The following is a 19,902-nucleotide window of genomic DNA, read 5'->3' as shown; positions in this document are numbered from 1 at the left end:
GTGAAAAATCACACACGGTCTTAGAGTGTTGTCATCGTCGGCAAAGTAGAGCCTCAGTCATCTCATCTCTGACGGATGGAGAGAGAGACATCACCACTAACACATTTTGAGACGTAGTGACACCATCCTTCTGTCAACCCCCTTATACTAACCCCCATCACTCGCGTGGAATGCACCTGTAAAGTCACAACCGCAACGACCCGTTCCTCGCTCATTGTCCTTATTTTTTGACAAAACGAAATGTTTTCTTTTTTTCCATTACTTTTTTCATCATCCACCAAAGAGTCCTGTCAGTGCCTTCGGACTGTTCGGTAAGCGAGACAAGGACGACAAGCAGAAGAAGCAAAAGAAGAACAAGGAGCTCGACGATTCCAAGGACAAGAGCGATCTCGAGTCTGATTTGTCCACCTCCGAAAGGGTCAAGACCCCCGACGAGAAATCCGACGCCGAGAAGTCAAAGACCATCCCCGATAAGCTGGCCTTCACCAAGCCATACGAATACGAAGAGCACGAGTCCTCGCCGACGAAGAAGCGCTTTACGCCTCATGGCTTCACTTATGAAGACAAGCCATCCTCTCCTGGTCCTGAGAATCAGCAGTCGCCCACCTCGGGCAGTCGCAAAGCCACTGGTTTGGCCTTCAACTATGCGCCCGGTGAGAACAAGAAACTCGAGGAACATGCCGAAAAGTTAAAAGCCAAGGAGCCCGAGCAGAAGCAAACTCCGGTAGTCCTTCCTACTCTCACTCCAGTGGGACTGAAAACTCCAGGAATCAACTACGTTGAATCCGCTGGACTGAAGGAACAGCAGAAAGGTGTTGCCCAACCTGCCGCCGTAGCCACGCCTGCGCCGGTGGTGACCAAACCGGTCGTACAGCCTCCAGCACCACCTACCTCGACTCCAGCAGTTCTCGGTAAGGACGCCAAGAGCGCATCTGCAGCGCTTATCAAAGGCGAGGCTAAAGGTCAGGATATCCAAGTAGCGCCCGGTGCTATTATCCCCGGTACCGAGAAGATCGATTCCGATTACCACGTGCTGCCTCTACCCGACGGTTCGCAAATAATCGGCGGCGTTATCTTCACCAAGGAGGGCAAACCTCTGGACCAACACAGTTTGGGCCCTGATGGTTCCCGCGTCATCGACGGTAAAATCTGTTCCAAGGACGGAAAGCCTATTAAGAAAGCTGATTTCGGACCCCACGGCACGCACATTGCCAGCGGCATCATCACCGGCAAAGACGGCAAACCTCTGTACCAGGAAGTCTTGGGAATCGATGGCAACTCTATCAAGAACGGTATCCTCTACGGCCCTGACAACCAGGTTCTAAACCGACGAGGCCTGGGACCAGATCACGCGCTCGTGAAAGATGGTAAGATCGTGAACAAGAATGGCAAGCCCCTGCAGTACAACAAACTGGGAGCTGACGGAACTTACGTAAAAGAAGGCCTGATCTTCGCCCACGACGGCAGACCTCTGACCCAGGGTTCTTATGGAGCCGATGGTAACTACATAGTTGGCGGAATCGTCTGCAAGAACGACGGCAAGCCCCAACAGCAGATCGCCCTGCTGCCCGATGCCACGTACATCAACGACGGTCTTATCTATGGTAGGGACGGAAAACCCCTGGCCAGTGGAGATCTCGGCCACGAGGGACACTACGTTACAGAGGGCAAGGTCTATGCGAAAGATGGTAAACCCGTGAAGCATGTGACCTTTGCCTCCGACGGATCTTCAATCAAGGACGGTGTGGTCTACGGCAAGGACGGTAAGTTCTTGAACCAAGGATCTCTGCTGCCCAACGGTGCGCACCTTCAGAACGGCAAGATCGTTGGAAAGGATGGCAAGGCCATCAAGCATGCATTCTACAAACCTGATGGCAGCTTCGTCAAGGACGGTGTAATTCACGGCAAAGATGGTCGGCCACTTAACCAAATTCCTCTGATCGTGGATGGTGCCTTTGTCAAGAACGGTTTGTTGCACGACAGGAACGGCAAGCTCTTGAACCAGAGTCTCTTCAAGTCTGACAATACTGTCGTCAGGGATGGAGTGATTCTGGACTCGAACGGTGCACCGCTTAAGCAGGCCATTTTGGGGCATGATGGACTGACTATCAAAGACGGAAACGTCATTGGCAAGGACGGCAAGCCGGTCAAGCAAGAGTCTCTTGGCTCGAATGGTAGCTACGCGAAGAAAGGACTAGCGCATTTCAAGTCGGGAAAACTTCTGAATCAGGATAGCCTTCTGCCTGAAGGTCTGGCCATTAAAGACGGCAAAATACTCACAAAGGACGGCAAGCCCATCAAATTCAGTTTCTTCAAGCCCGACGGAAGCTACGTTAAGGACGGCCTAATCTACGGACAAGATGGTAAACCCCTCAATCAATGCTCTACGCTGCCAGGAGACAGCTACATCGCCAACGGCGTTATTTTCGATCACTCGGGTAAGCCCCTGAACCGTGACGTTTTTGGTTCAGACGGCTCCTACGTGGCTGCTGGTCTCATTCACGACAAAGACGGAAAAATCGTAGCCGAAGGCGAGTTTGGACCTGACGGCAATAAAATCAAGAACGGCCTAATTATCGGCAGGGATGGTAAGCCTTTGACGCAAGACGACAATGGTCCCGATGGTATTGCCATCAAAGACGGAAAAATCGTAGATTCTCAAGGACAGCCAAAGAACCAATCGTCCCTATTGCCTGATGGATGCTACATCAGGGATGGAGTTGTATATGACGTGAACGAGCGACCGCTAAAACAAGGTGCCTTTAGAACCGATGAAACCTACATCAGAGATGGCCTTATCTACGGCTGGGGAGGACAGCTGCTGAATGCTGGATCTGCTTTACCTACTGGCTACTATGTAGAAGAGGGACGACTGTTCGGCAAAGACAACCAGCCTCTAAACCACAGCTCGTTCGGATGCGAGGACGGTTACATTCAAAACGGCTTCATTTACAGCAAGGACATGAAGCCTATGAAGCGCGGAACCTTTGGTGACGATGGAAGCTATATTCAGGATGGCTCTATCTACGGTCCCGAGAGGACTCCCCTGAACAAGAGGCTCTCGATTGTTACCATCACCTATTACCGGTACGGACTCGTTTGCGACAAGGATGGCAAACCCATTAAATCAGCTATGTTCAACGAGGACGGTGCGACCATCAAGAATGGGCGAATTTACGATCGCAGTGGCCAGCCCTTGACTCAAAGCAAAGCCAACCCCGACGGTACTATCGTCAAGAACGGTCTAATGCTGGGACCCAACGGAAAGCCACTACTTCAGGGAACTCTGAGCTCCGAGACGTGTTACGTCAAAAACGGAAAGGTTTACGAAGCCAACGGACAGCCCCTGACTCAAGAAGCCTTTGGGCCTGAGGGTCTCAAGGTAGTACAGGGCGTCGTCGTCGATGATGCTGGCAAGCCTTTGAAAAATGCTATCTTTGATGCCGAGGGCAATGCTGTCAAAGACGGAGTAGTCGTTACACCCCAGGGTAAACCACTGGAGAAGCATTACACAACGATCACGATAACAATGATAAAGCGAGGCCTAATCTGCAACAAAGATGGAACACCCGTAGCCAGTGGTACGTTCTCTGAGGATGGCAGCTTCGTGAAGGACGGCAAGGTTTACGAGAAGAATGGAAAACTCAAAAACCAGGAATCGATCGACGATAGCGGTGCCTTCATCAAGGATGGTGTCGTCTATGCCAACAACGGTCAGCCACTGGAAAAAGTGGATGTTGATCTGAGGGATCTGAAAGGTGCTGCACAGAAAATAAACGTGCCAAAACAGAAGAAAGCGGCCGTACCCGTCAGCACGCCAACAATTGTCAAGTCAACCACGAAGCAGTCGGTGATCAAGGATCAGGGAGGTGTTACCCAGAACGTCGAAGAGAGAGTCGAGGATCTGACACCCGGTGGTACCGGAGAGGTTACCGTTTCTACGCATACCAACAAGGTGAAATTTTTTAAAAGAATCATAAAACGCACTTTTCATAAAAAACGAAACAATGTTGACATTGGAAAGAAAGTTCCCGCAATTCATATAGGTAGTAGAGGAGATTCAATTAATTGACTGGTTTCGAGAGTAAACCACACAGTACATGAATTATTGTAAATTTGTATTTTTACGTATTTTATTTGTTTTGAATTTTTTGGTGCTTGAGAATGCTAAGTAAACTGTGTTCTTTAATAATTATTGTATAAATCTTGTATATTTTCTGGTAAATTTTTTCTAATCGTTCTGTAACTTATTCTTTTTTCTTGAATATTTTTGATTTTTTGTCATGCAAAAGCTTGGATGCATGGTTCTTATTGTTTTTATTTTTATTTTTTTTTTCTCTACTAGTATAAACTATACATTTATCATTGTGAAACTGTAGAAAATTATATATAATACGTGAATCTTGATCATAAATCACAAAAATTTCAATCACCATTGTAAACTGTAATCTTGCTAATTATTTTTTATCAGTTACACAGTAAAACTTATAAAAATATAATACATGATAGCAAGTTTTATAGTTGTAACATTGCAAAAGTAGGATCATCACCTTTAGTTATAATCATCATTTGAAACATTGCATTGGTCACAAAGTAGTTGTAATTTAGGCCGAGGCACCTAGTGATGGCACAGCTCCATACATATCAGCTACAGCAGTGACAACTCGAACAGCCACGATGCACGAGGATCTTGAAAAGAACCAGAAGACCAGTCAGGTTCGTTTGTTGAAAATTTGATATCACCATAGATTACTACGTATCGCATAATATGTCGTATATCGTAACGTTCACACTTGTTGATTGTATTTAGTATAAATATAATTGAACAACTTTTCAATATTATTACATTAGTAATTATCGCAAATACCTGGTTAGAAAAGCATATCCTTAATTTTGAAAGTTACCAAAGACCTTTATTTCTGTATTATTATACTATAAAAATACATCATTTTTCTTTTAGATCTTTCGCGCTGAACCCTTAATTTTCTAATCAGGACTTATTTAGTGTAGTTGCTTGTTACCGTTTTTATTTTTTATATTAGGTTGAAGAAAAGACTGTAGCGCACACAACCGCGACCAGCGCCACCAGACAGGAACAGCGCACCGTGACGCAGGAAGTCAGGACTACGAGTCACGTGCAATCCGGAGAACAGGTAATTTTCATACTCTCGCTTTTTAAAGGTATTATATAAAGTGCTCGTAATTTTAAATATACTGAGAGGCATGCGTTGTTGCATTTGATCGTATTTCCGTATATACTTATTGATTAAGTGATTGACTTTCGCTTTGATGTTTTTTTATTCCTACATATATCTTATAAAGTATCAATAAGTGCGTAAGCTGTGTTTTAGGTGTTTTATTGATGTATGATGTTACTGTACTTAATAATAATTTAACAGACTTAACTTTAACAAACTATAAGATCGCAGTAAAACGTTTCCTCATATTATATAGTGTCTTGAATCTGTTTGGTGTAGTGATGAGGGAATCAAATTTTACTGCCATCTTTTTGTAATAACAAACTAAAGCACAAAAGCCAAACACTTTGCTAAATTGATGTAAAAGATTACACACAAAATTCACTTATGAAACTAACGTTTATTAAATGATAACTATGAGAGAGTGGAAATGTTTAATAAGCTGACTGCTTAAAACATCTAGCGTCCATCAAATTAAATTAACGACCATCATTAATAAATCTTGCACGTGTCTAAATTATTAAAAACTTCTCGGTTAGAAAATTACATTATACGAATTCATACATAGCTCAAGTTCGTGAGTTTTTTTATTTTGTCGAATTTTTTTTCTATTTATTCCAACATTTATTTCGACGGCTTGGCTAACGCATTGCATGATGTAGCTGTTTTCACGGCGTCTCAGTACATCCAGTTCGAGCAGTTGCGATTCCGGAACCCCCATCGATCTCGATGACGATCAACAGGCATTCTGCAATCAGTATTATCAGGTAATTTCACCAAACTAACTAATCAGGTGGTATTTATTCATCCGTTGACATTCTGTGATAAAGTACTGTACTTTGGTAGTATTTCAAAGCAAAGTATTGCTAATAGTATTTTCACTAGTTTCTCACCAATTTTTTTTTCATAAAAAATTCATAAGATTTCGTTTTGAGACAAATAACATGATTAAAGGTGAGCAACAGCACATTATAAAAATTCTAATATTCATGTATGATTAGTAAAGTAAATAATTTCACAAAAATGATTCATACGATATAACTAGCTGAATTATTTAAATACATAACAAACACTGACTTCATCAACTCACATACTTAATGTACCATACTACATTGCTTATACCACTGACATCTACTCGTCAACACCCTACAAACACATTTGGAAAAATGAAAATGTCAACTTTAAACAAGAATGGTACAGTATTTGAATGTTAGTATGCAGATGAATATACGAAAATATATATATTTTTTTGTGTAAAATAAGTATATTGCTCTGATTAAGTTACATGGTTACACTCAGCTAAGCAAAAGCTGGGACGTGAGCATTGCACTCAGGTAAGCAATGATTGATCGCTCATAACGGATCAACGATTTTGTGTGCAGTACATACACTTGTTCTATTTATAACCCAGGAACGATAACATATAATTATACATGTATGATTTATTGTGTTCAGTATACTGCCTTGATATAAGCAAATAATGCATGAATTTTATAGAACAATAATAAAATTCAGCAAATCTATTTTGATTTTGATCTTACAATTATCCACAGTGTGAATAGAGTTGTATTATAAAAAAAAATTAATTTTACTGTAATGTACTCATCATACATACATTACAGATAGTCTCACGTGATTTTGCAAAAAACCTGTCACAATCATATATCTATAATTAAGAAAAAAACTAGACCTAGTACCTGGGACAATGAAAACGGAATTTTGACAATTTATAAATGATTAAAAAATATCCATTTTGAAGAGTTGATAAATTGAACATGACTTTATTGAACGATGAATTTTAATGACTTATAGGCAGATCCGGGGGTAATAGTCGCGACTGAGAGCCACGTTTATTCAGCTGAGCCAGAGAATAATGTAACAACGACAACGACGGTGCCATTGGTGGCGACAGAATCAAGGAAGGTAGCTGTCGAAAGCGAAGACGGAAACTACAGCGCAACCGGCGAAATCGTTAGTTCGCAAACCATCTCCAGCAAAACTCGTACTGTTGAAACCATTACAGTAAGTTTTTTCATAACCTTCTTGTTTGTGAATTCCAATATCGGATTGATATAATATAAATGTACCTTTTTAGTACAAAACCGAACGAGATGGAGTTGTGGAAACACGAATGGAACAGAAGATTACGATACAATCCGACGGTGATCCAATTGATCATGACTTAGCCCTAGCAGAAGCTATTAAGCAAGCTACTGCAATGAACCCAGACATGCAAGTCGAGAAAATTGAAATTCAAAAGCAGACAGCGCCGTAATTTTGTAAATCGGAGTAATCATTAATGCATTAGGGTGCCCTGCCTGTAAAATAATAAAAGTGCACGTCTTGATCCGCGAAACTTGACTGACATAAAATAATGTAACTGTAAATCTTATCAATTACGATATGTGTTCATGTTAACTTTTGAAATGTCTAAGAAGAACAATCTTATAACTCACGATCGCGACACTAATAGTAGAATATTGCCAGTTAAAAACATGCGGCAATAATATGTTAGCTTGACTCTTGATTAAAAATCAAGAATATGTGAGCATCTGGTTCTTGACTATATAGAGTTTATATACGAGATCTATAGAAACTGCGTGCATGGCAAACGTGTGAACAATATAATTATATTACCGCATAAACGTACTATGTATACAAGTTGTCAAATGTGATGTATTGGCTTGAGAAATAAAAGCAAACAGGGTGCCCTACGTTTAATACTGAGATGACAAAAATAAAAGACTTTTGCGGACGTGAGCAATAGAATTGCTAGCGCAGCGTTGATATACATAACCATCTGAGAGCATTACTTTAAAATGGATAAAACAAGTGTCGCGATTTAATCCAAGTCCATCTTTTACTTTGTAAATTCGTTCTTCATGCATTAACTCTTCCGAGCTTCAGCATTTTCTTTTAGCATTTTAAAAGTCACTACATGTATTATATCTGTAAGTGACGTGCGAAATCTGATGTGATGAGCGAACGTAACAATTGTAGCTTTGTTACGAAATTGCCTGTATAGTACGATTACTCTGATACAGTAGATATTTTGACACTTAAACAGATATTATATACTGGAGTAAATAAATCTGGATATAAAATATTAATATATTATATATAATTAGGCAATAGGAACCCGTGAATCGACATCTTTTTCAAGAAAATGCATAAAAACAAAAGAAAATATCAAAACAATCCAAAAGTAAGCTTGATAGAGATTGAGGAAATTATGTGGATTTTACTGTTTCATGCAAAATATTAGCTATAACTATTAATTATAATAGATTAATAAATTATAAATACAATTAAATACCAATAGCAATGATGCTTTGGTCAGCGTATATGTCTAAATTTAGCTGTAGAGTGTGTAGCTCTAGGTCTACATATTTTTTAAGATTTTTGTTGATTTAAATATATATTTTACTTTGTTTTTAATGTAATCCATCCATTTGAAGAAGCGGCAAAATTTAACAACCAACTTAATATTCTTTTCACTTTTTATAGTAAAGATTTAAATAAAAAGTTATAAATTGAAAAACAGTTCAAAAATAATAAATATATTTCATGCTGCAAATAAATCTTGTTAACCTGTATTTTAATTGCAATTCTTCTCATATAAGTCATATATTAAGGGTCAGTGCTAATTTCAATATTTTTAAAATTGTTTTGCGCTGTCGATTGGCTGACTGCATAAACTTTGAAAGTATGTAATAGAAATGAGAAGCTTGCATTAAACAAGAAAATAACATACAATTTTGAATGTAAGCCAATCGATCAAATCGCTACCCAGCATCTCCAAAGTGGCCTTTTAGCCTTGCCCCCGGTAAAATAATTACCGAAATGATTTTATATATTCTTCATTCATGTTCTTTTCATAGTAGCACCATTCCGCGTTCGTAGCAATTTTGTATGATAATTATGTATTGTATTATTGAGTTGTATTGTATTTATTAGCTTGCATTTTAGAGATCCTCTCGCTTCATTAAAATAGTTTAAGCGCTGCTACAGTTAAGATTGCTAAAAAGTATTTTATTTTCTGTCATAGCATTTCATTGGACAAGAGTTTTTTATATGTATACTGTGGAGGTAACGATGCCGTTATCGTTAAATGCTGTAAAAACGTCGTTTGTAAGTTTTTACTTTCGTATAGTTTTTGTTTTGTCCTTCATAGATTTTAATAACCTCTATTTTAATAACAATTTATTATGTATCGTAATAGATAACTGTATTAAATAAGAAACCTTTTATTGCGAGACTAATATCTACATTTTGTACGAACATTTTAGAAATCCAGTCTCCCATGTATGCCTTTTTTCTTCATTGTAATATTGTGATTGATTTTTTCTACAACGAGTCTATGAAACTAATAAATCCGATTATACATAGTCAGCTTTTTATTTGTTCTCTTTTACAAGTTTTATTTTTTAAATATATGATGAAAATGCAACGTTCTGCTTGTACGAACAGCTTTTTTGGTTTTTTGAGTCAGTAGGTTTGTTTTTCCAAAACGGTCGCGGCAAAACGTGATTATCTCTTTCTGCTTTTATAGTTGGTACTAAATAAAAAAATTTTAAATCAATATTGCAGTTTCGCTGTCATTATGAGAAAAAATTAAAACGAATTACTTGATTTCCATGACGGAAAAATTTGCGGTTGTGAATCCCCTACTATAGAAATTCCTGAGAATGAAAATTTCGGATTAATATTTTGAAACATTGCCCTTGAAACCGATCTTCTGAAAGCTGGTGGTAAATTCAATGAGCCTAAAATAATGTAAAAGTTATGATTAAGAAACTGCGCAATAATTTAATGAATGGTCAATATAATGATCTACTGACTAGTGATATCTTCGCTTAAAGTCATTTCTACTTTTTTTCGTGATTGTTGAAGTTTTTCCGACTTGAATTTTTGTAAGAAATTCTTTGTGTTATCCGTGATTAACTTTTCATCTAACGTAGCTTTATGTAAAACAAAATACAAATATATACATTAAAATCAACCATAAAATAGAAAATCCGGAGTATACGAAAATTTGGATCAACTTGCTTAAGGAATAACTGTTTGCAATAAGATTTTCTCGATATCTGTGAACTTTCGTTACCGGATTCCCTTGTAAAAATAGATTCTTCAGGCGGTATAATCTACTAACTATTTCAGTTATGTCCTCAATGTCGTCGATTAAGTTATCTTTTGCTTCAAGCGTAATTAATCTTTCGAAATTTTGTAAATCGACCAAAGAAATAATTTTGTTGTCTGAGATATTTAAATACTCGAGACAACCCTTGAAAAGAAGAAAATATTAAGTTTTAATATGTGCATACCTTATTTTACGATTAAATTTACCGATAACGTTCTGACAGTCCTTGGATCAAAGCATAATCTTTCTCCAACGGCTAATCTTTGTTTTTCAATGTGAAGTTCCGAAAGATTCGTTAAATTTTCTAAACCCTCAATCACTGTGATATTGTTGTATCCCAAAAAGAGTTTTTTTAAATTGATCAAATAATCTAAATTTTCAATTTTCATGATTTCATTGTGCTGTAGATAAAGATGCGTTAAGTTTTTCGCAAAATCGAAATTTTCCAGTTTTTCAATGGAGTTTCTTTGAAGATAAATAACTTTCAAATTTTTGCAAACACTAAAATCGTCCTGCATAAAACAAAAACAGTGCGTGAAGCCATGTGTAGTTAATAAAATGAACTTTTTTTACCTACGATTTCATCTATCCATTGTTCGTTCATGAAAAGATGCGTAATTTTTTTCAGGTGATCTTTCTCCATTTCTTTTGTCAAAGATTTACTTGATTGTTGCTGCATACATTTCTTTTTAACCAAAGATGTATTTAATTTAACCATTTTGAATGTCAAACGATTGATAAAATCTTAATAGATACCAGAACTTTATTTGTCAACATCACTTCATTGATCAAACTGGATACAAGAGCTACTCATGAATCCTGTGCGTTATTCTCGTAACCCAAAGCAACCAGGAATACATAATTGAAATTTTACATTTGCATAAACGTTTATATATATACACTATATTTATCGTAAAAGAATCGTAAAAGAAGTTACTAAAAAATGTTAAAAAAATTAAAAAGTCGTGAATTCTTCCCTTGTTATTCATTAAATTTATTGCTTTAGATTAAGATGAAAAATTATTCTAATTTTTTTTTCAACATTATTGATTTTATAATAGTACATTACAATACGTGTGACTTAAATGGTTCTTTTTTACACGGCGCAGTTAGCACCCAAGCGTAGCGAGGGCGCTAAGCGCCGTGTAAAAAAGAACCATTTAAGTTAATAGTCTCGTATAAAATTTTATAGCACAGACTGCTAAAATCCGCAAGTCTCGCTTATTCGTGACTAAAGTAGTCCTTATTTGCACCGTGAGGTTAGCGCACGAGCGTAGCGAGTGTGATAAACACGGTGCAAAAAAGGACTACTTTAGTCACAGAAAGGCGTGACTTAACAGCGGATTTTAGCCTATAAAAATTATATATTTTGAATGACATGCGGTACATCTGTATATATAATTGGATTGTGACGGTCTTAAATTATGACCGTCTCAAATCCAACACTATCGTCACTGATTGACTGATGGTTTCTACTAGATTTCCAATTTTGTTAAGATGAACCTTGGGCTGGAACTACCCAAATTTAAAAAAAAAATTTGGACATTGAGCATAATATTGTACAGCACAATTAAAATCATTTGTAATGGATGTATGTTTTATATAATTAATTTGATAATAAACACTTTCAAAATCAACAGATCTTGATCCTTTATTATCACTCCCGAGACAATAGCAATTTTATTTTAATTTAAAGACAATTACATTTCTCAAGTTGATGTTTTTAACATGATTCTATTTAGGATCATTATTGTACTAGAACTTCAGGAAATATACAATTAATGATGGTCGGCGCCAGAGAATTCTTTTCTATGAATCTCATCCCATTTCTTGACGTTCTCTGGAGAATACGCTGTAGCAAAATAAAATTATATTTCAGTTAACAAGTAGAAATGATGCAATGTATACATTTTTGTATTATTAAAAAGTGTATACTTACACATCTTTTGAATTTTGTAGAAGATTGGTAAGCAGATGATAGTCGAGTAAAGGAAGTACTTGAAAGCCCAACTGTGCTTGTAGTAATGTTTGTATGGGAACTGCGCAATTTTGGCTGAGAGGGTGTAAGGGTATTTCATTGGTCTACTCACTTCGTCAGCCATGTTTACTAAAAACACAAAGTATTTATTAACCTTATCATGTCTCTTTATAGAGAAATCGGTGACCATCATAATGTATTACATAAATCTGTAAGTTGAGGTTAATTTGTGAAACACTTTGGTCTTTGGTCTTAGAAATTACAATTTTACTGGAATCATTTAATTTTGTTTTGACATGACGTTCAGTATGTAAAATTAACTGTATACAGAACTTATTGTCGACATGAACAGATTGAGTACGTGTCTAAATCTTATTATTTATTAAAAATTATGAAAGCATAATTTTTCATTACTTGAACTTGACATTGCGGTGGATATTAAAGTAAAAAAATTAAAAGCAAGCTGTTCGGCAATCTAGTCGTAAAAATAAATGCAAATAAGTACTTACCGGATTCTTTTATTGCAATTTAGCAACAAGAGCAAAATATGGGAAAATTTTTAGGAACTCGCTAGCCAATGATTCGCTGAGATAGGAGAGGGCGAGCCACCATTTGTGATATATCCGACAACGTTCTACATCTACCTACTCCATTTACGTAACCGCTCGGTTGATAAAGTAGTTTATTACTAATAAATGCAAAAATAATTCATAAATTAAGTTGGAAATATAAACCTGTTCGTAACTCTTAAATAAACAAAACAGAAACCTCGTATTCTTTTGCACAGCCAACATCTTATTCCTCATTTTTGGCTTTAATATACCACATTCTTAGACGTTATAAAATGTTCTAATTCCTAAAAACATGGTAAAATAAAATTGCTGCGTAGCGATATACGCAATAGCGAAAGCGTAATATTACGCTATATAAACCCAAAAACTTCTCAAGTGGGTCAGTTTTTCATTGATCGAGTTTCAAAAAACGGTTTGGAATGTTCAGCGGCGCTGTCAGCGCCCCTTTGTGTCTAGTTCAAACTTCAAACGCTTGCGGTTTCCTCCATCCCTCGCTTCATCAGGCAGCTTCTTTTGCCACGGTTATAATAGACTTTATAACGTTCGTTCTCTTGCCGGATCCGCTTGAATAACAGAGAAAACTGATTCCTTCGGGACAGCGGCGCTCGTAGAACAGGTGGAAAGCAGAAAACGGCCCCAAGGAGAGCCGGCAGGATGTCGCCAAGAAGGACAAGGAGAGGTAAAGAGATGCTTTTTTACTTTCGTGTCGCCGGTTCGGAGAAAAATGTTTGGGCGGGCATGGATATACTGTAAACTTAAACATGGCGTGAAATTTGGCGCCTAAACAGAATGCACGAAAACAATACGTGAAACTCGATCACTATTTCGCAGCAAACATGCGATTTTATTACTGAGGCTTCGAGAGGGAATAGCAACTGTGCAGATTGTTGATGCTCGCGGTTATCGAATGCTCGTATCAGCGGTTTTGCGTACATCACAATTCACATGAGAGGCATTACTTACTTACAAACACGCGAGTGTATGACGATTCTGATAAACGTTACTAAAGGTCGGCGTCGGAGTTTTCAACACTTGCGTTACTCTACTTGTTAATTAATACGTCTCATGATTAGGCTGATTTTTATTTGTGAAATGTACTTGCTACATGTAGCAAGAAGATATTATGACTCACATAAGTAAATTATGCTAATTGGGGAATCGATGTAAATATTGTCTATACGTATATGTTTACATAGAATTCGTCAATTTTAGGTACTATAAGGGAAAGTAGTGTCATTGACATATCCGTTGACACTAGTACTAAGTCAGCTAATAAATCAGTTCGAAGTACAAGACGAACTAGAAAAAGTAAGATACTTTAGTCTGTCATTCCTATATAATATACGTGTTAATGTATTGCATACTGTTAACTATTGTCCATATTTATAGATCAAAATGCTAAGGGCTCGGATGAAGAGAATGATAATCCCAGGGAGGTGAATAATTTAACAGATAATGTTACTGCTACTAGTTTTTCAAATGACAGTACATTAAGTACAAGGAAACAAAGAAGGAAAGTCCAAGAGTCGGTATTAAGTCAAGGTATTTCTTTGTCAGTGACTTTAGATGAATCCAAACAGAAAAAAAGTAATTTGAAAACCCCCAATGCCAAGACACAGTCTAAAAGCAGTAAATCTGCAAAGAAAGAAGGTGATTCTCTTATAAGTGAGGATGAATCTTTCAACACTAAAAGCCAAAAGGACAAAAAGAGAGTATTTTATGCAATGGACAATTTGATAAGTGAAGATGAAAGTGTATCGCAAGCATCATCTAGCAAACAAGCAAAATCAAGCAATCGTAGGTCCAAGACACCAAATAAACCATCACCATCTAAAAAGTCAATTACTGTCAAGTCTACAGGCGGCAATGTCACTCCAAAAAGCAGTCCTATAAATGTTTCATTCACACCACATCGGTCAACAAAAACACCGAAAAAGTCTCCTATAAATTTGGGATCTCCCAAGACCCTACCACGCAGTTCTCTGAAACTTCTTAATGTACAAAGAAAGTTGTCTATTACAGATTCACCACCTTCTTCAGAAAATTCTTACAATCTAGTTGAACCACAAGATTCTGCCTCTCCTGCCAACAAGTCTGCAGAGAATACCAGCATGTCTGACAAAAAGTCAAAATCAACCAAAATCAAATCTAATTCTCCTACGTTGAAAATAAGACCAAGATTTTCAAAGTCTCCAAAAATCGTTCTTAAAACTCTGAAAGCAAAATCCAATAAATCACCGAAAAAGTCGCTGAAGGTTTCACCGACAAAATCTGAAAAATCGCCAGCAAAATCTGTAAAGTCACCAGCAAAGTTGTCGACATCACCAAAGAAAGTTGAGAAATCTCCAACAAAAGCTGTTAAATCAACAACAGATACATCTTTTAAAGTCGATGATACATCAAAAGATCTTTCTACAGTAAAAACTAAATTGCCAAAATCTGAATCTCCACAAAAATTTGATAAAACTCCTAAAGCTGATTCATCTTTCAAATCTCAAAAGTCATCATCAGAAAAATTATTTAGGTCACTTCTTAAAGTTCCTTCATCAACGGAATCACGCAAATCGTTTTTAAATACATCATTAAAATCTAAAACATCATCTCTCAGTACATCATTTAAATCCAAAAAATCGCCACTTCTAAACTTGAGTTCAAAGAAGATGCCGAAGATTGTTTTGAATTTAAAGTCTAATAAATCACCATTGAAATCATCTAAAAGTATATCACCATCAAAAGCGAAAAAATCACCCGTAAAAACACCTAAGCTTAAATCATCAATGAAAATGAAAAAATCTCCTAAAAGTGTTTCACCAACAAAGAAACCAAGTACAAATTTGATTTTAAACAAAAGCATATCCCAGGATACATCATTAAGTCCAAGAGTAGTTATAAGTAAGCTTACATCACACACTTCTACACCCGGAATCAAAAGTTCTGTATTAAATATTACAGGAAAACAGCCTAGTATAAATTTAATTCCAATAGATCATAATAATCAACCATCTATACTTCCTGTTAAAAGCCCCAAGTCACCAAAATCTTTGGCAAAGCGATCTACAATCAAATCTGCAACTCCTGCGAAAACTGTTAGAACTTCAATGAGTGCCGCCAAAAAAGTGAATGCAATTAATACACCATCTCATGTTATGGAAAAAAAACTCTTGAATATGCGACCAGCAAAAACTTCAACACCTAGAGACAGAAATATGAAACGTACTCTAACTTTAGCTTCCAATAAAAAAATTACATCACCTAAACAGGTTAGCAAGTCTATAATTCTGAATGGTTCACCTAATTCAAAATCAAAAGTTATCAAACGCTTAAATAATACATCAATTCAAGCAGATAATCCATTATTGGAAGATGAATCAGAACCTTCATTAAATGGTTCTTCACTAATTCATATGAGTGATGTTTTTGACTCTGATAATTCAAAAAATAATAGTACATTTTCAATTGACAAAAGTGATTTAGGTATATCACGTAAAAGGAAATCTATAAACAGCCCAAACATTTCTCAAAAAGGTAATAAAAGTAATACATTTGAAGTGAAAAAGAACGCTTCTAATGAATCAATTAAAGAGATATCAAAAAAAGATAATACGTATGAACTTGAACATCCCAAAACTCCTGCTCTACAGAAGAGAGCCAAAAAACGGACACTAGATGAAGCTGAATTAGGTATAACAGAAGAGCAAGAATCTAAGAAAAGTTGTAGAGTTACTTTTGCCAGTCCTAATTTGGGAAATAAAGTTCGATCAACTGGTATTACCAGGATGGGCACACCAGGTCATGCCATTCAGCAAAAAAAGTCACCAGTATCAGTGAACAAAAACAAGACTCCTGTGAGGAAAGTAGAAGCTAAAAGAAGACTAAGTTCAGTGATGAAATCACATTCAAAAACAGTTGCAAGTACTGTGGAAAAAAGATTGTCACAAATTGCTTCAGTTAATCGTCTTAGCAGACCAAGGGGGATTACAGATTCAGAGAAAAAAGTAGCAAAAACTCCAGTAGCTACAAAAATTCCTAATTTTAAAGAGATTCATCAGAAAAACTTTGCTAAAATGGAATCATTGGTTGATTTAAAAAAGCGTGTTGAACAGCGACATGAAGTTTTAAATACAGCAACGTCTAGTATAAAAAAGAGTGAGTAAAATTACTTGGATTTCAATTTTTTTTATTTTATAAGAATGAAAAATAATTATTTTTTAATTTTTCAGAGAAACCAGTGGAAAGTGTAAAGCCACTTCCTCTTGATTCAACAAATGGTGCTTATAGTAGATTTGGATTTAAGCTGAGAAAGAATGAGGCTGTTGATATAATTTCCAAGAAACAGACTGGTGGTGTAGAATCAAGGTATGCATTTGACATTTAAATTGTAAAATAATGATTAATAATGTATCGTCTTTCTATGCACAAGTATAATAATCACGCTTACTCTTGTGAATATTTTTTAATAATAGAATAGTACATTACGATACGTGTGACTTAAATGGTTCTTTTTTACACGGCGCAGTTAGCACCCGAGTGTAGCGAAGGCGCTAAGCGCTGTCTAAAACTGAACCATTTAAGTCAAGAGTATCGTATAAAATTTTATAGTACAGACTGCTAACATCCGCAAGTATCGCCTATTCGTGACTTAACAGCGGATTTTAGCCACACTGTGCTATAAAAAATCTTTTCTCGATAATATTTGTAACGTGCTAGTTCTCGCATGGATTGTCGGTATGTTACATTGAATACCATTGATAAACATAAAAATAACTTTTGATCTGTTTCAGGGAGAAAAAACGAGAAAATGCCAGAAGTGCTTTGAAAGGTGTACGAATGAACAGGCGGTTTGAATTACAGATGAAATCGCGCATGAAGAACACGTAACAAGAACTGATCTATATTTTTATTTTATTTTTTTTACTATGTAAATACAAAAAACTATTTACAATTTTTCGTACTTCTATTATTGAAGACTTTAAAATTTTTGACTTGAAAACTAAGATATTACCAATATAAGGTAGCTTTTTTTGGGAACAATCAAATTGTGCTAATCATTTAATTTTAGATACAATGTTTTTAGTTTTTTAGTAAGATGAACTTGTGCGTAATAAGTGACTTTGAACATTATAAGATTTTTTTAAAATTGATTTTTCTTTCGACGTGGCAGAATCCTAGAGTGATTTATATACATACTTTACGCATTAGTCTTAGATGTAAAAAATAAATAAGTTTACTTTGTATCTGTTGATAGATTGACTAAGAATTGTAACATGTAAGAAAGTGCATTATATTCTTATCTCAGTAGCACAGTAAAATACTTGTGTACTTGCATGGGAAGTACAATTTTGTTTTTTATAAAAAGTTGATAGAAAATTGAAAAAATATAATGCTCCTGAATTGGTCAAACTATTTTGTGGTATAAATAAAGCCAATTTTAAGAACTCTATCAGTTAAAAGTTGAGGCTGACTGTACATAAATTTAACAGAAACAGATTACTGCAATAAAGCATAAATTGTCAATCAGAAATATAATACTTGTTGTATTTTTCAAAATATCCTAACTTTTTTCAAGCACAAAAAAATATTCCTTCATTATCAAGTGTTGGGATTCGCCAGTAGTAGTAGCGGTGGATCACGTGTCAAAAATGGCGCCTTACCCGCTGGAACGAGAGCGCGAACGAGAGTAAACACCGGTCAGCGCACGTGCTCGCAAACAGTTGATATTGCATACAGCTATTCAAAATATTTTATTGCTCACTGTAAAGGGCTATCTATTCTAAGAAAAAAAAATCAACGAAAAATGTTTTATGTAATAGGTTTGGGTCTGGGTGACGCAAAAGACGTGACAGTAAAAGGTTTGGAAATTATTAAAAAATGCGATCGAGTCTATCTGGAAGCATACACTTCGATTTTGACAGTTGGGAAACAAAAACTTGTAAGTTATTCAAGTCTTTAGATTAAACTTTTTTTTCGGCATAAGCATTTGATATAAGTTTAATTTTAATAAAACGCAAAATAAAAGATTCTAACCTAAGTAAATAAATGGTAAAATATTTGACTCGGCCAAGTTCATTTTTGTGATTTTTTTATTTTATAACACCATTTATAATATTCAAGGTTCTGACTATTATTTATTTTTGACACAGGAAGAATTTTATGGGCGCAGTGTCATTATAGCTGACAGGGAACTTGTTGAAAGTGGAGCAGATGAAATTCTGGAAAACGCAGAGCAACAAGATGTTGCATTCCTAGTTGTTGGTGATCCTTTTGGTGCCACAACTCATACTGATCTAGTATTAAGGGCAAAAGAAAAGAATATAAAAGTTCAAGTTGTTCATAATGCTTCTATCATAAATGCTGTTGGATGCTGTGGCCTTCAACTGTACTCTTACGGAGAAGTAGTTTCAATACCTCTATGGACAGAAACTTGGAAACCAGATAGTTTTTATGATAAAATTATTGAAAATTATCAGAGAGGTTTGCATACTCTTTGTCTATTAGACATAAAAGTCAAGGAGCCAACTCTCGAAAGTATTTTGAAAAAGAAGAAAGTTTATATGCCACCCAAGTTTATGTCAGTAGCGGAAGCAGCAGATCAACTATTGCAAATTATAGAGAATAAGACAAAAGAAAATGAGGACAAATCATGTAAGCAACTATTCATCTATTATAAGTATTTACTGTAATAATAATTTATATGCATTTCTTTATAGCTATTAGCTCTTCAAGTCTTGCTGTCGGACTTGCAAGAGTTGGTTCTGATGATCAAAAGATATTTGTTTGCTCATTGTCTAAAATGAGTAAAGTAGATCTTGGCCCACCACTACATTGTCTTGTTATACCAGGACACAGCCTGCATCCTCTTGAATCAGAATATTTATCCCAGTATGCAGATGACAAAGCTGAACTGGAAAAACTAAATCATTAGGAGACAAAGTAACAGCAAATTTTTTTTTGTATTCAATGCATATAAAATCAAAATGTACTTTGAAAAAAACTTGATGAACGTTACTTTAAGTT

The 19,902-nt window shown here is 36.1% G+C and overlaps 5 protein-coding genes across 13 annotated transcripts in view; 3 read left to right on the top strand and 2 right to left on the bottom strand.

Moving 5' to 3' along the window:
• LOC100120402 (protein 4.1 homolog) overlaps positions 1 to 9,586 on the top strand; it is a 35,526-nt gene extending 25,940 nt beyond the window's left edge. For 4 of the 6 annotated variants that reach the window (XM_008207290.4, XM_003426079.5, XM_003426077.5 and 1 more), the window contains 6 exons: positions 284 to 3,955; positions 4,609 to 4,716; positions 5,043 to 5,153; positions 5,861 to 5,965; positions 7,011 to 7,220; positions 7,294 to 9,586. In XM_008207290.4, the coding sequence (XP_008205512.1) occupies positions 284 to 3,955; positions 4,609 to 4,716; positions 5,043 to 5,153; positions 5,861 to 5,965; positions 7,011 to 7,220; positions 7,294 to 7,473 (4,386 nt within the window). In that variant the 3' untranslated portion in view covers positions 7,474 to 9,586. The remainder of the gene's footprint in view (positions 1 to 283; positions 3,956 to 4,608; positions 4,717 to 5,042; positions 5,154 to 5,860; positions 5,966 to 7,010; positions 7,221 to 7,293) is intronic. The other 2 variants (XM_008207292.4, XM_016985353.3) reach the window with 2 other exon arrangements.
• LOC100120431 (protein phosphatase 1 regulatory subunit 42-like) lies at positions 9,578 to 11,334 on the bottom strand. 2 transcript variants are annotated; one of them, XM_008207289.4, is made up of 7 exons: positions 11,095 to 11,334; positions 10,916 to 11,023; positions 10,545 to 10,850; positions 10,248 to 10,482; positions 10,040 to 10,159; positions 9,827 to 9,964; positions 9,581 to 9,756 (listed from the first exon to the last, which is right to left on the bottom strand). In XM_008207289.4, the coding sequence occupies exons 1-7, from the start codon at positions 11,113 to 11,115 to the stop codon at positions 9,626 to 9,628; spliced, it is 1,059 nt and encodes a 352-aa protein (XP_008205511.1). In that variant the 5' UTR covers positions 11,116 to 11,334; the 3' UTR covers positions 9,581 to 9,625. The 2 variants fall into 2 exon arrangements, with proteins under 2 accessions (XP_016840843.1, XP_008205511.1); XM_016985354.2 differs by having other exon boundaries at positions 9,578 to 9,756; positions 10,916 to 11,334.
• A 626-nt stretch (positions 11,335 to 11,960) lies between these two features.
• On the bottom strand, positions 11,961 to 13,163 carry LOC100118244. 3 transcript variants are annotated; one of them, XM_032599728.1, is made up of 4 exons: positions 13,085 to 13,163; positions 12,826 to 13,004; positions 12,278 to 12,445; positions 11,961 to 12,190 (listed from the first exon to the last, which is right to left on the bottom strand). In XM_032599728.1, the coding sequence occupies exons 3-4, from the start codon at positions 12,438 to 12,440 to the stop codon at positions 12,117 to 12,119; spliced, it is 237 nt and encodes a 78-aa protein (XP_032455619.1). In that variant the 5' UTR covers positions 12,441 to 12,445; positions 12,826 to 13,004; positions 13,085 to 13,163; the 3' UTR covers positions 11,961 to 12,116. The 3 variants fall into 3 exon arrangements, with proteins under 3 accessions (XP_032455619.1, XP_008205515.1, XP_016840703.1); XM_008207293.4 differs by having other exon boundaries at positions 12,826 to 13,085; XM_016985214.3 differs by lacking the exon at positions 13,085 to 13,163 and having other exon boundaries at positions 12,520 to 12,832.
• Positions 13,164 to 13,286: 123 nt separating this feature from the next.
• Positions 13,287 to 18,414, top strand: LOC100679961 (serine/arginine repetitive matrix protein 2). Its single transcript, XM_003426080.5, has 5 exons — positions 13,287 to 13,567; positions 14,101 to 14,196; positions 14,278 to 17,034; positions 17,109 to 17,244; positions 17,670 to 18,414. The coding sequence occupies exons 1-5, from the start codon at positions 13,543 to 13,545 to the stop codon at positions 17,764 to 17,766; spliced, it is 3,111 nt and encodes a 1,036-aa protein (XP_003426128.1). The 5' UTR covers positions 13,287 to 13,542; the 3' UTR covers positions 17,767 to 18,414.
• Positions 18,415 to 18,516: 102 nt separating this feature from the next.
• Positions 18,517 to 19,893, top strand: LOC100120480 (diphthine methyl ester synthase). Its single transcript, XM_016985213.3, has 3 exons — positions 18,517 to 18,817; positions 19,029 to 19,530; positions 19,596 to 19,893. The coding sequence occupies exons 1-3, from the start codon at positions 18,683 to 18,685 to the stop codon at positions 19,808 to 19,810; spliced, it is 852 nt and encodes a 283-aa protein (XP_016840702.1). The 5' UTR covers positions 18,517 to 18,682; the 3' UTR covers positions 19,811 to 19,893.
• Positions 19,894 to 19,902: the final 9 nt, after the last annotated feature.

This window comes from Nasonia vitripennis, chromosome 4 (genome assembly GCF_009193385.2).
Source record: "Nasonia vitripennis strain AsymCx chromosome 4, Nvit_psr_1.1, whole genome shotgun sequence".
In the NCBI taxonomy this organism is placed as follows: domain Eukaryota; kingdom Metazoa; phylum Arthropoda; class Insecta; order Hymenoptera; family Pteromalidae; genus Nasonia; species Nasonia vitripennis.
This window is presented reverse-complemented; position numbering and strand designations above follow the sequence as displayed.